This window comes from Esox lucius, chromosome 14 (genome assembly GCF_011004845.1).
Source record: "Esox lucius isolate fEsoLuc1 chromosome 14, fEsoLuc1.pri, whole genome shotgun sequence".
NCBI classification, from domain to species: Eukaryota; Metazoa; Chordata; class Actinopteri; order Esociformes; family Esocidae; genus Esox; species Esox lucius.
Window position 1 is genome coordinate 12424553 of NC_047582.1, and position 15644 is coordinate 12440196.

General features: G+C 38.9%; 2 protein-coding genes across 3 annotated transcripts; one reads left to right on the top strand and one right to left on the bottom strand.

Moving 5' to 3' along the window:
• Positions 1–2093: 2093 nt before the first annotated feature.
• LOC105027066 (cytochrome b-c1 complex subunit 9) lies at positions 2094–2951 on the bottom strand. Its single transcript, XM_010898957.5, has 2 exons — positions 2764–2951; positions 2094–2406 (listed from the first exon to the last, which is right to left on the bottom strand). The coding sequence occupies exons 1-2, from the start codon at positions 2902–2904 to the stop codon at positions 2359–2361; spliced, it is 189 nt and encodes a 62-aa protein (XP_010897259.1). The 5' UTR covers positions 2905–2951; the 3' UTR covers positions 2094–2358.
• On the top strand, positions 2498–13946 carry zmat5 (zinc finger, matrin-type 5). 2 transcript variants are annotated; one of them, XM_020053004.2, is made up of 6 exons: positions 2498–2604; positions 10887–11048; positions 12549–12611; positions 12700–12780; positions 13075–13183; positions 13293–13721. In XM_020053004.2, the coding sequence occupies exons 2-6, from the start codon at positions 10922–10924 to the stop codon at positions 13441–13443; spliced, it is 531 nt and encodes a 176-aa protein (XP_019908563.1). In that variant the 5' UTR covers positions 2498–2604; positions 10887–10921; the 3' UTR covers positions 13444–13721.
• The last annotated feature ends 1698 nt before the right edge of the window (positions 13947–15644 follow it).

The following is a 15644-nucleotide window of genomic DNA, read 5'->3' on the forward strand; positions in this document are numbered from 1 at the left end:
GAAACGATATGCATATATTTCTTAACAGTGATTTTTATTTGACAGTTGCAGTATGTATTTGTGACTTGCTGCATATATTTAGTTATCGCTACTTACAAGTTCACAAAGTTCTGTTAGAAATCTCCATCTCCATAGACTTTATTTTAAAATATTCTACTGTATATTGGGCAAGTTTATTTTCCTCCACTGGCAGTTTGTCTGCATCACACTGGGTATGAACCAGTGATCCACTGTTTTGCATCACACAACTGCCTTCCTTGCGACTTTCCAACCATTTCAGATATGGAACCGATTGGATAGCCCTATCGCTGGGATTTCAAATCTAGCTGGGGAGTGAACCCACGATATGTTCTGTTACTCACAGCAAGCTACCCCACCTGAACCCAACACATGGGTCCCGTTATGTCTGAGGGAAAAAATGCATTCCATATTATTGACCCTGTATTAAATCAAGCATTGTTGTAATGTGGTCTGGTGAGGATGCTTGCTGCTGCAGGACCGGGAAACATTTACATTATTGAAAGAAGCATAAATTCTGCGCTGTATGTGAAAATTGAGAGGGAGAATTTCAGGTCACCCATTTGTGGAATGAAGGTAAAGCACACCTGGGATTTGCAGCAAGACAATAATCCAAACTACATAAGCAAGTCAACATCAGAATGGCTGAAAAGCCAACATTTAACATTTGGAATTACTCAATTGAGATTTTGTGGCAGAATCTACAAAAAGCAGGTCATGCTCAGTAATTCACAAACGCTGCAGATTTAAAGCAGCTTTGTATGGAAGAGTTGGCCAACATTCCAAGTGATGTGCGAGACTGATCAACAAGAAAGCATCTGGTTGCAGACATTGCCATGAAAGATGGTACAACCTGTTATTTAATGTAACAGGGAACAGGGGGATTGTGTTCATTTTATCATTCAAATAAGTATAAAAACATTTGTTTAGTCAACTTTACGGTAATGGTTAAAGTTCTGAGTAAAAGGATGCAAAATCCCAAAGCACATGTCTTAGGGAACTGTAAATAATGGCATGCTTAATGTTTTATGTACAATATGTGAATGATTCAATAAAATCAGTGCCATTTGAACATAGAATGGAAACCGTCAAAGCAACAAAAATAAATCATAGTTAAAGTTTGTCTCTTTAAGAAAGTTTTGGATTCCTTGTGTGGTATATATTACAGGGCACTTCTGTTTTCACAGGCTTATATATTGTTATATTGTTGCATAATATCCACTAAAACAATTTAAGGGCACAAATTACTTGTTACAAAAAATGAATTTGACTTAATTCCATTTCCTTCCTATCAAGTTAGAATTCTTGTTTACCACATAAACAAGGGGTTGTTTTGGCAGACAACGGCTAAAGCTGGTCTAGATCAAGTAAGATACGTTTTCATTTGTCTCTCTATCACACAATAATGTAGAATGGTGAAATGGATTTAGAAATTGTTCATGCAATCATGATAAAAGATTATTACAATCTATATAGGCTAAAGATGTTTACACTTACACTTGTCCACTATGGCCCTTTAACCCTTCGAGTAAAATGAAATAAAGTGAAATGCACCAACCATAGAAATGTATACTTCTAGATATCGTTAATTACAAATAATGAATCATGAACCCCTTTTAACGGAGGATGTTTTATGGTTCCTGGAATGTTGACAAGTTATAGACCCGTGGCATTATGGGGACAGTAAAAAATATATATATAAATGACCATTTATTCTCGCTCATGTGCCAGATTCTAATGAGATGGCCCCATCTGCTGGAGAAGGGTTCCTTGTGTTAGCCAAAAGAGCAGTGCAGGCTGTTACAAATGTAACCACAGCTAGAACTTCTCATGGTTGAGTGAAAGGCTAACAGAGTTATTTCAAAATTAAATTGTGACACCACTAGCTCTCATAAACCACATACCCAAATAAGACCGCAAGACAAAGTAGTTACGGAATATCAAATGATATCTTCCATAATGCAATACCAATAATAATGATACCAGCCGGCCTATTAGCAGGGAAGCCAAACATACTAATTTCAAGATTGCCAGTAAACTAAGTCATTGGTCGATTCTACAAATCAAAACGTGTATAGGTTGCTGTTGAATTTATTAATACAGTTTTTAACATATCGGAACATATACAAATGTTGAGGGACAGGACAGTGTTAGATCGACAGTAGCCAAGAAACCCTTCCGTGGTGTTCTGACCAGTCTTTGTCTAACTGCCATGGAGTTTCTGGTAACCAGCATTCATCTTCGTTGTGACAAATCCATGTCAATGCAGGTGTAGACTCAAGAGGGAATGGAACATTGAAGTCATGCGTTAGCTTCAATACTGCCGAAGCTGCCATCAGGTCACTCGTCCTCTTTTTCGTATTGGTGTTTTATGTGTTTCCAGAGTTTCTACGAATAGATCACAACAATGACGTTCAATGACACATAATGACGGTACTGTACTGTACAGTAGTTCTAACGATTTTTTTAGCTACGTTCAACCGAATTAAAAGAGTAATTAGCTTAGCTCCAGTTGTTGCGAAACGTCACATAGGCTAACAAAGACGTTAATAATATCGAAAATCATCATACCTCGGCAAAACTAAGGTAAGCTACTACTACCTCTATAGATGGCTAGCCAATGTTACCTACTGCTGTCACTAGTAAGGTAGCAAATATCAGTTAGCTAACCGCTAGCGGTGGTTTGTCCTTAGCAAGAAGGTCAGGCTAAAGCCAGAATACTACCGGAATCTGTAAAGGACTTACCCCCCGATTCAGTTGCTCAAATATGGCATCTCCCCCTTGGTCAAATACTCTTTCAAAAAACACTGCTCCGACCATGATCGTGACAGCAAATGTAGATGTTCTCTTGAAGAGTAAACTGTACACACTTTTCGCGAGCGACATGTTGGTAGACGGTAGAGATTTCGGAAAATTGGAAATTACGTCAGACTTACGTAAACCGAAGTGTGCGATGGGAAATTGATTTTTTTTCAATACATGTGCGTGCTGTTTAGTATAGATTTACCTAGTCTACTTTTTGGCCGTGCGGAGGGGTGCCCTGAACGAGTCATTCTTGTGTTGTCTTGGAGCTTGCTGTCGCTGATTTTACATCGTACAGCTCTGCGTTTATAATAACATGTTCTGAATAGTTATGTCCAATATGCAATGAGACCATATGTACAGGGCCAGCCCGACCAATTTGGTGCCCTAGGCCAGATTTTAGCTGGTGCCCCTTGCATTGCAGCCAGTTCCATGACCGATCATTCTTTTCATACACTCACACAGAAACTGCATAGCTTAATGTCATCGACATTTTCTTTAATTTAGTAACAAACAAAAAACCACACAAAATCAAAATAGTATTAAAGAAACAAGTGGCATAAAACAAATTATAAATACAATATAAATAAGAGTATTTCACGAAAAAATTATATTACAGAACCTATCATTGTTCTACGACCTTACTCACCTTACCTTTCTTGCAGCAAACAAGTGACATGAAATGAATTAAAAATAAGAGTATTGCACTAAAAACTATATTATAGAAACCTCTATATAATATGCCTCATCTAGCCTGAAACATGATGACTTTTATTTGATATGGTCCTCTGAGGACAAACTCTGTTCTTACCTTATCAGTTAAAACAAATGGCCAGTCAGTGGGGTCTATTGGTGCAGCCTTTTTTTAGATGCCTGATGCTCCGTCACTGGGCTGTGCTGAGTTACAGTAAAGGGGAGAGGAGCACTTGATGGAGCACCACTGGGCTGTGCTGAGGTACAGAAGGTGTCTGCAGGTGGCCCAGAATTTGCAAGGGCGGGATTCAAGTATTTCAAAAGTGCATCTGAAGAGAGAAGGGGAGTATGTGACCATTGGGTGTTGCATTATTTTAATAAAACATCTGCTGATGGTAAAACCATACAATAATGGCACCTAAGCCACATTATAGTCTAAACACAAATAGCAAGAGTAATTACACCCAGCATTCATGCATAATACATGTATTCAATGAGCACTTCTCTAGCATGCTGTTTGCTAAAATACGTAAGACTATAATGAAAATGCAAAGGCTTACAACTATTAATTACAAAAGGGGATGGGAAAGGAAAAGCATTTAAATTTGACTTTCACAAGCAGGGCTAACCTTGGCTAGCTAAGATGTCAATAAAATATAGGCCCAAACCTGGTTTCTTGAGGCAGACAGTGGATGGTACGTGCAGCATCATTGCTCCACACTTGCTCCACATTAACTACTAAGCAAAAAGAAACTATTAATTCATCACATCACACAACCTTTGTCCTTATTCTGTTTTTCCTGTTTTTCTCTTCTTTTTCTTCCCTGGGCCCCAGAGGGCTTTGGTCTTTCTGACATCGTTTGAAGTAGGCTACTGACGTGGATTTGTCATGGTTCACGTTCAGATAATGGTGTATCTACAATAGAAGACAAAAGGATTGGTCAACTAGGATGAATGACTTTGAGGTAGCAAGGATGAGGGCAGTCAAGCAGTTTTCATACAGGGAAGCTAGGCAAAAATAGAGGAAAGAGAGAATTTGTATGTTCAAAGTGTTGACTTAGTGGAATTCATTACAAAAAAATAGTTACTTTTTTTTTTTTTTATTAATTTATTTGTTAATTGTATGTGTTAGCATTCACCTTGTACAGCGGATGGCAGTATAGCCCCCTTCAAATAAGTGTGCAAATCGCCAAAACAAATTCAAAGTCAGGGAAATATTTAAACCTGGTATATTACATGATGATTATTTTGTTTTAGATAATTCATGTTCATTTTTTGTCTTTTTTTTCAATAGTCATATGATGTGTGTACTTGATGCTCTGTCTCTGTTTTTAGGGTGACATCTTAACATTCTGTCAATGGTCTACAGATGTAAAATAGCCTTTTAAGCTAATTCTGGCACGTTTACATTTATGTTTATTAAGGTGCATTGCCCCTGTAAATAAATAAAATAAAAATAAATAAAAAAAGAGACAACCAGGCTCTGGACCCTACAGCGTAATAGATGAATACCTCAACTCTCCTTTATCGTTAATATTTTCCTCATCCAGTAGATGGCGGACATACACCATTTGTAACGTAGTGTGCCCTAATAATGGAGCGACGAAGAAGACACCTCCAAAGACTTCCCTTTATTAGTGTCATGCTGGCAACATTAGAGATTCCGTAGCAACAATAAGACTTCCCGTTTTCGGATTTTGCCTTCAAAATAGCAGTATGCGGTAAAACGCGATTTTAATAATATTAAATGTTTCGATTTTGACACTTTGCTTAGTGTATATTGTAAAAATGTACTCTAGGAAATGTTCAGGAGAGTGGGTAGAATAATTATATGCAAAAGAAATCAAGGGGCACTCTATTTTGCTGGTGTTTTCCTCCGCCCACCCCATTGGCCACAATGTAACTCAATGGATATTAAATATATATTGGCCTATAAAAAAAAAAAAACTTTTCTATACGCCGCAGTGAATTTATTGTAGGAAATGTCAAGGAAGGTGGATAGAGTAATTATATGCAAAAAAATCAAGGGGCACTGTGTATTTGCAATTGTTGCTGTTGCTGTTTAATGTGTGAATGTGATACTGAAAAGGAAGGGTATGTTTGCATACTTTCTCTGTAAGAAGTTTTTGTTCCAGTTTTTAGCTCCATCAGAACAGTACCAAATGTTTTTACTACTGAAAACACCAACATGTAATTACAACGGGACAAAAAATATACTTCAACTATGAGAGACAGAATGAGAAAAATTCCTCTGTAAAATAAGTTTTTGGTCTCCTACAAACAAGCAAGATTTCTGGCTCTCACAGACCTGTAACTTCACTAGGTCACCCCGTGGGGTCAAAATGATCACAAGAACGGTGAGCAAAAATCCCAGAACCACATGGGGGGACCTAGTGAATGACCTGCAGAGAGCTGGGACCAAAGTAACAAAGGCTACCATCAGTAACACACTACGCCGCCAGGGACTCAAATCCTGCAGTGCCAGATGTGTCCCCCTGCTTAAGCCAGTACATGTCCAGGCCCGTCTGAGGTTTGCTAGAGAGCATGTGAATGATCCAGAAGAGGATTGGGAGAATGTCATATGGTCAGATGAAACCAAAATATAACCTTTTGATTAAAACTCAACTCGTGTTTGGAGGAGAAAGAATGCTGAGTTGCATCCAAAGAACACCATACCTACTGTGAAGCATGGGGGTGGAAACATCATGCTTTGGGGCTGTTTTGTGCGTGTAAGGAAAGAATGAACGGGGCCATGTATCGTGAGATTTTGAGTGAAAACCTCCTTCCATCAGCAAGGGCATTGAAGATGAAACATTGCTGGGTCTTTCAGCATGACAATGATCCCAAACACACCGCCCGGGCAACGAAGGAGTGGTTTCGTAAGAAGCATTTCAAGGTCCTGGAGTGGCTTATCCAGTCACCAGATCTCATCCCCATAGAAAATCTTTGGAGGGAGTTGAAAGTCTGTGTTGCCCAGCGACTATAAAATGAACTTGTGCTATAGTTATCCCTATCGTCCTTTCAGTTGCCAGGTAGCATCTCGTTCACAAATCTCTCATTTGATAGGCCTGTAATATTTAACCAGGTTAGTAGGACCAACCCCATTTGCAGACAGTCCTTGTTTGGACTCTGCTTGGATCAGCAGAGTACTGAATCACTGTTACATTCTTTTAAGAGGCTTCGTTTCTTCATCAGGTTGGCAATTTCTTCTCAATTTGTTGGTTTTGCTGTTTGATTCATGTTGGTATGCATATGTTGTTAATTTCATTTTCCTGAGCAAAATTCTGATTGATTGAATTATTTTTATAGCCAAATGTAGATACAGAAAATCAATACACACAGCTTCTCCGTATTGGCTTATTTAGATTATTATTATAAAACTCTTAAAAAGTATTCATAGCAATATTCCCAGAGAGGTCTTTAAAGCACCATGGACATCTCTATGTTAACAAATTTATAGCATATGTCTGCCCTGAATGTTGGTCGAATAGGGCCAAAACTCAGGTCTTCATTCTCACATTACTGACTTATTTTGACCGGGGATACCATCTGAGTACAGTTGAGTTGGTCTGAGTGCTAACTTCCTCTAAGAAACAAAACAGAAAAGTGTTTTGCCCTTCCAGGACCAACATTTTGCAGTCCTGTAATATATTTGTCTCCAAGCAAATGTTCTCGTTCTAGACAGCCGGAAATAATATTGACTTTTCAGTCATGACAGGAATGTCATGACTGCAAAGAATTGGCCACATTCGTAATGCAATGCCCATCCTAAGCATCATAAACTCTAAGACAGCCAAGACGGAAGGAGATCAACTTGGGTAGAAAGTTGAGTAACTGGTTTGATTAACTGTATGTACTGTTGTATGGGGAGTTGTAATGCCCCATATTAGTTGTATTTAGATAAAACCTAACAGCCCACATTCAGAATTTACTATGAAGGTTTTAGGATGTGCACATATTTTCAAAAAAATATATATATATAAAAAAAAAACGTAATTATTTGGATAAATCTCTAACTTTCTTTCCTTATAATTTGTCCTGGTCATTGGTAATTCTCATCTCCGTGCCTTAGTGGATAACATTGTCCCCATGCCAAATCAGGCTGATTCCACTGGTCAGTCTACCATGGCTTTTGGCTTCATGTCCACTCCTGGAGCAAGAGTTTCACATCTGATGGCAGATGTTTGTGAGGAGGTGTTACACAGAGGCCTCGTCCCAGTCATAGTATGTCTGATCATTCCTGGTAACAACCTTGAAGCCAGCCCATCCATCTCCCAGGCAATTTCCAAGAACTGCTGGCCCTGGAGTATGAAATCCAAGCATGGGATCTGGATGTGACTTACGGATTGGAGACGTCCAGGGCCTTCCAGGCCCTATGAGCAGTGGCTAAAAAAATTCATTTGAGCAATGATTTTGAGACGCCAATTATGGCTACCCTGATCAAGGACACTTTGTTTAAGGAAATACAGGTAATCGATACAACTAGACCTCGTTGTGCTGGGGTTCAAACTCCTCTTTGCAGATCTTCTCCAAATCATTAAGGTTTCGAGGCTGACATTTGGCAACTCAAACCTTCAGCTCCTTTCACAGATTTTCTATGGGATTAAGGTCTGGAGACTGGCTAGGCCACTCCAGGACCTTAATGTGCTTCTTCTTGAGGCACTCCTTTGTTGCCTTGGCCATGTGTTTTGGGTAATTGTCATGCTGGAATACCCAGCCAAGACCCATTTTCAATGCCCTGGCTGAGAGAAGGAGGTTCTCCCCCACGATTTGACGGTACATGGCCCCATCCATTGTCCCTTTGATGCGGTGAAGTTGTCCTGTCCCCTTGGCAGAAAAACAACCCCAAAACATAAGGTTTCCACCTCCATGTTTGACGATGGGGATGGTGTTTTGGGGTCATAAGCAACATTCCTCCTCCTCCTCCAAACACGGCCAGTTGAGTTGATGCCAAAGAGCTCGATTTTGGTCTCATCTGAATCTCCTCTGAATCATTCAGATGTTCATTGGCAAACTTCAGACTGCCTGTACATGTGCTTTCTTGAGCAGGGGGATCTTGCGGGCGCTGCAGGATTTCACTCCTTCACGGCGTAGTGTGTTACCAATTGCTTTCTTGGTGACTATGGTCCCAGCTGCCTTGAGATCGTTGACAAGATCCTCTCGTGTAGTTCTGGGCTGATTCCTCACCGTTCTCATGATCATTGTAACTCCACGAGGTGAGATCTTGCATGGAGCCCTAGACCGAGGGAGATTGACAGTTCTTTTGTTTCTTCCATTTGCAAATAATCGCACCAACTGTTGTCACCTTCCCCACCAAGCTGCTTGGAGATGGTCTTGTAGCCCATTCCAGCCTTGTGTAAGTCTACAATCATGTCCCGGACATCCTTGGACAGCTCTTTGGTCTTGGCCATGGTAGAGAGTTTGGAATCTGATTGATTGATTGCTTCTGTGGACAGGTGTCTTTTGTACAAAATCAGCTGGGGATCAAATATTTTTTTTTCCTCACTGTACAATACAAGCCTTCATACGTCTCAATTAAAACATGTATCTTTCAATATAAGGACAAATACATATTTATTTCTCAAATTAAGCTAAGGCTGGAATGTAGATGCAATAAAATATATCCTTCTAATAGAGTTGATGAAGTTGAACTTATTCTAGTATGTAATAGTTGGATATTGATTATGATTTGACTCAGTTATTATTTTGCTAATCTAAAAGGTATAAAATTGTAAATGGTCTTTTGGACTCATCTACATCTCTAAACAGGCTAATGACCAGTTAATACATGTCGTTGACAACAATCATTGGCTGAATTGTTAAGTAATCACCAAGTGGTGATAATCACCTCCATTAACAAAAGGAATGATGGATCTAAAGGCTATTCAGCAATTTGGAATGTGGCCAATGGGGTGGACGGAGTAAAACACCAGCAACAATTGCAAATACACAGTGCCCCTTGATTTTTTTCCATAAAATTACTCTATCCACCTTCATTGACATTTCCTACAATACATTCACTGCGGCATATAGAACACTTTTTTTATAGGCCAATATGTATTTCATATCCATTGAGTTACATTGTGGCCAATGGGGTGGGTGGAGTAAAACACCAGCAATAATTGCAAATACAGAGTGCCCCTTGATTCTTTTGCACATAAACACTCTATATAGTCTCCTAAACATTTCCTACAATACATTCACTGCGGCGTATAGAATCGAAGTAACATTGTGGAAAAAGAGGGTGTGGAAATATTGTGTTGCTAGATGTAGCACACCATTCCCCATGATCAGACAGGTTTGTCTTACTCTACACATTCTCCTGGACATTTCCTACACTGCTTTCTCTGTGGAATATTCAATAGTTTATGAGTTAGGAGGCAATATGTATTCCATATTCTGTCATTGGCATTGTCTTGAACCCTTGAACGTGTTTTAACACCCACTTTTTATCGAAATTACTCTTAAATATGATCATATTTGAATTGTTGTCAATGTTTTGAGAGGTACCTGTTTTCAAACAATTAATAAACTCAATTTTTCTCCGTTTTTAAGTAATTCGTTGGTCTCTTTTATTTTGGAAAAGTCCAGATTTTCTTGACCCGGAAGTGTTTCATTAATGTTGCTCACAAGACGCAGATCTTTGCTTTCCTATTTCGTCTTGTTGTCTCAAACCGACTCAAATGCATCCATAATTTTATGTGATATACTACCGGAAGAAATGGTAAAGGTTGTGTAGGCCAGCTGCATTACGGTGGTTGATCACGCTTTTCGAAATCAGAACAAGGTAACAGTTTATAACTAAAACATTTGCTAAATACACTAACAGTGACTTTCATTGCAAGTGCCACGGATTGTCTTTAATACTCACGTAAAGGGTTCGTACATTACTAATTTCACTAAATCCTTTGCATGGTCAACAGATTAAGAGTTGGAGTTGTTCATTTGTGATTTAAAAAGTTTGGGTCCTTGACCTATGTCAAAGGAAGGCCAATTTTAATTATGTGTATGCCAGTCTCTGGCTAAAGTAAAAATTCAGTGGTTGCATCACAAAATGTTTATATTTCGACTCTAGTCCAAAGTTGTCTTCACGCTGACATACGGCTAACATACCAAGCCATAAAACCAAGGTTCTATGTACAGTCCCTAAGTCTAGAGTAGAAGTATGGTAAATCACTATATACCAGAGCGCTTCAAGTATGGAATTATTTCCCAACACCGTCATGCTAATTGTATATTATCAAAAGATATATAGTTTGGTGATCTAAATAAAGAAATACACACAGAGGTTTATTCACCCTTGACGTGCTGCATGATTAAGCCATCATTTAGTGCTCATTACAGGAAACCTTGTGTGTTTTTGTTCTTCCCAGATACCACTGTCTAAAGTGGAGACAGAATCTCAACCATGGGGAAGCGGTATTACTGCGACTACTGTGACCGGTCCTTTCAAGACAACATGCACAACAGGAAGAAACACTTGTACGGTGTTCAACACCACAGATCTAAAAAGGCCTGGTTTGACCATTTCAGGGGTGAGTCATTATATCCCAGGTGTTTGCAGTGATCGTTTAAGTCAACTGGAACATTGTGAAAATTGTGACAAAAAAAGAGTGGAAAATGTGAAAAACTCAAACAATAGATTTTTAGTCGGTACATGAACATGTAGGCAAACAGTACATTTTATGTGCACAACAACATCACTCGGCTTTTATCTACAACATTTTTAGAATTTAGCAAAAAGAAAAAATATAAGTCTAATATTGTCTCTTAATATTAATTACAATTACCTCCTCATTTTGCCTACTCTAAAATGCAGGGAATTGAAAAGAACATTGAGCTATGCATGCAGTATGTGCTGTTTCTCATTGCTCAGTGGTTGTGTGGCAGTGTCACATGGATCTCTATGTGGAACTTGTTGTCACTCACTGCATAACGTTACTGTTGTGAAAAATGTCAGAAATGCCCTTCCGTTCAATTTACATTAATGGCAAAGTTTAGGTTTATGTTGTTTTTGCAATGTCTGCTGTTACTCAGATTCCACACAAAATGCTCACTCACTGCAGGCAGAGGGGCACTGTCAGAAAAAGAGACAGGAGCGCAGTCACACAGGTCTACCTGCCTGGTAATACTCTGTAATGGTTTGGTTGAATCTTATCATAACCCGTAGTCTTCATGGTTATATCCACCCTGGGTTTAGGCTCATAAAACTCAGTTTGGATTAAGTGAACTTACAGGAGAAAGTGTTGCATTGATTCTCCACGTGAAAGCTAATTGAAGCGCAGTAATGCCGGTTGCCATTCAAACAACCATATTTTTGTTTGGTATCCGTTGTAGGATCAGGATGTAAATGTTTACATGTAATGTTCTAAACCTCTGCCCCTCCCCCTGTAGAGGGTGCCCTACTGTGCCTTTCTCCTTTCAAACAGTACTGATGAATGAGCTTCAGTGGGAGTTACTTAATCTAGACCCTTGGAAATTGGATAAAACGATTAGAAAGATTCTACTGTCACTCCTCTTTTTTTTGGAATGATTACATGGTTCCCCCTAACTGTTTTTTGTTATTTATCCGGCAGAGGTGGTGCAATTGGCCAGCTCCATCCGAGTTTGGGGGATTAGTTATAGAATATGATTGCCTTGCTTCGTGATTTATTGACTCCTTGTGCTGGCTTGGATGCATGGGAGCTCAAGGTGGAAGACTGGAAAGTGTGTTCACTCTGTCACGTAATGATTACGGTCTAGACATCCTGGTTGAGTGAACAGCATGAGAAGGACCAGAACGGCAGAAAATGACAATTGGTTTTTAATTAACAATTAAATAAGTAAATAATCAAACAACGTTTAGCGTACATAAATGATTGGGGTTTAATTCAGAATCAATCTAAATTCAGTGAAATAAAACCTTTTTCTAAATGAAATTGACGATGACCCAGTTTCTGTAGCATATTGTTGTCCTCTGGCGTATTTGAGAAAACCGGCGGCAAATTTGAGTGCAGACAATATGACACCTCTTCTTCCTCCTTTTCTCTGCACAGATACAGCAGCCATCTTATATGATGAACAAACTAAGAAACCCTGTAGGAAGTTTCTTCAAACAGGTAAGAACAGAAATTGAAGATGCAATTAGCAAGTCACCTAAAGACTAACAGTGTGTGTTTAATTTCTATCTGATATCTTTTGCATTAGGCCAGTGTGTGTTTGGAAACAACTGCAGGTTCTCTCACATGTCAGAGACAGACATGGAGAACCTAAGAATGCAGATTGAAGGTGAGTTGTTTCCACAAGATGGCACTGTTTGCCATGAGCATGGTTTATATGTTGGATGTATTCATATGAGCTTATGATGCTGTTATTATACCTAGCATGATAACATTTTAAGAGTAAAATTCAGTCCGCTTGGTGGTAACTTACTCTGGTGTTTAAACTATGAACACACCATGCCACTATTTGGAGGTTCAATTAAATCCTTTTTAGTGAACATCTAATTTCACTCAGAACTCAAAGTTGCCATGGTGATAGTGTTAATTAGATTGAAATTAAGTGGTGCAGTCTAATTTTCAGATGAAAGGCGAAGCAGAGAGGACCCGGAGCACAGAGTATCTCCTGAGCGGAGTATAGAGGAGTGGCTCACCAAGATGGAGAAGAAGAGAGCTGCCCTCAAAAGTGGAAGGTACAATATTAATAAATGGTCAGAAGCTGTCCGTTTATGTATGAGGTTAACTTCACTTGCACAGAGGCAATCTTTCTGAATGTGTTTTACTTTATTTCACATCCTACAGTGTTTTAAAAGATGAAGATGAGGAGGATGAGGCAAATCAACCAGAGAATGACATACCCCCTCATTTCCTTACTATTCCTGACCTCCCTCCATCACTCCTGCCCCCTCCACATGGTGGATGGAAAATTAAAGCTAGAATTGAATGGGGTTAAAGCAGGTTGACCATTTCTTGGCATCATATGGTGATGGAAGAAGTCATCAGAATTGTTCTATTAGGCAACAAACATTTAAGTGTTTGACATGAGTACATTTGTAATCACATTTGAATCGATTTTCATCATTGTGGATTATATGTTTCTTATGAATTGTTTTATTGAGTAGGCCCCTGCAGGTAAATGTACTATGACTAGACATTTGCATGTGATATTGTAATGCTTTAACTTATTGCCTCTGGAAAGCTGGCTACCATAAAATACTGTACTGTGCAAAAGTGTTAGGCCTCCTGAATTTCTTTTGAGCAATTTATCTGGGCAGTATGTTTTTGCTAATAAAAACACTATATATAATATTTGAATGAATGCAAATGAACATCCACCCATTTAAGCCAACCAGCAACAATAATTAGTTCTCTGTATAGTTTTAATTTTTCTGTTTCTATTGTTGCAGATCCTATTCATGTTATCTCAATGAGATGCAAGTAAAAAACCTTAAAATTTACTTTTGTCTTGTCAAATTATGTTGTCATCTTCCTGGAAGCTCACAGACAAACCTTCCTTAAAAAAAATAAGGAATATATATACACAAACACATTTATGTCCGGAAATAATTGGACAGGGTCATGCTGACAAGTTTTTTTATTTTGGTTGTTCACCAAAACATACTAAAGTTACAGTTAAATAATTAATATTGGCTTAAAGTGCAGTCTCTCCGCTTTAATTTGAGGGTATTCACATCCAAAGGAGGAAGGGTTTAGTAATTACTGCTTAAATATGTAGGCCCATCTTTTTCAAGGGACCAAAAGTAATTGGACAATTGACTCAAAAGCTGTTTCATGGACAGGTGTGGGCTATTCCTTCATTATTTCTTCATCAATTAAGCAGGTTCAAGCTCGAGTTGATTCCAGGTGTGGCATTCGAATTTGGAAGCTGTTGCTTTGAGCCCACAATATGCGGTCAAAGGAGCTTTCGATGCAGGCCATCCATATGCTTCAAAAAAAAAAATCCATCAGAGAGATAGCAGGAAAATTAGGAGTGGTCAAATGAACAGTTTGGTACATTCTGAGAAAAAAAGAATGCATTGGTGAGCTCTGCAACACAAAAAGGCCTGGACATCCACAGAAGACAACAGTGGTGGATGATAGTAGGATCCTTTCCATGGTAAAGAAAAATCCCTTCACAACATCCAGCCAAGTAAAGAACACTCTCCAGGAAGTAGGCATATCATTATCCAAGTTTACCTTGAAGAGAAGAATTCACAAAAGTAAATACAGAGGGTTCACCACAAGATGCAAACCATTCAAAAGCCTCAAGAATAGAAAGGCCAGATTTTGCCAAAAAAAAGCAAGCCCAGTTCTAGAGCAGCATTCTTTGGACAGATTAAATTAAGATCAAACTACCAGAAGGATGGGAAGGAAAAAGTATGGAGAAGGTATGGAATGGCTCATGATCCAAAGCATACCACATCTGTAAAGCATGGTGAAGGCATGGGCATGCATGGCTTCCAATGGCACTGGGTCACTAGTGTTTATTGATGTGACAGAAGACCGAAGCAGCCGGATGAATTCTGAAGTGTATAGGGATATATTGTCTGCTCAGATTCTGCCAAATTCAGGGAAGGTGATTGGACAGAGCTTCACTTTACAGATGGACAATGACCCAAAACATACAGCGAAAGCAACCCAGGAGTTTTTTAAGGCAAAGATGTGGAATGTTCTGTGTTGCCTGAGTCAATCACCTGATCTCAACCCGATCAAGAATGCATTTCTCTTGCTGAAGACAAACAAACAAGAACAGAAGACAGCTGTAGTAAAGGCCTGACAAAGCCTCACAAAGGAGGAAACCTAGCATTTGTTGCAGGGTTCTCTGCAAAGTATTAAAAATGAGCATTTTATTAATGATTCTGTTAATTTGTCCAATTACATCTGAGCCCCTGAAATAAGGGCACTGTATGATACTGGTTGCAATTCCTAAAAGTTTCAAACAATATTTTTGTTCAACCCCTTGAATTAAATGCACTTCTATTGCACCTTGGTTGTTTCATTTCAAAACCATTGTGGTGGCATACAGAGACACAATTATGAAAATTGTGTCAGTGTCCAAATATTACAAGGTGTGCGTGTGTGTGTACAGTATAGATTGCATTTAATCGAAACATACTTATATACTGCATATCTATAGCTCTTCTTAACCATAAA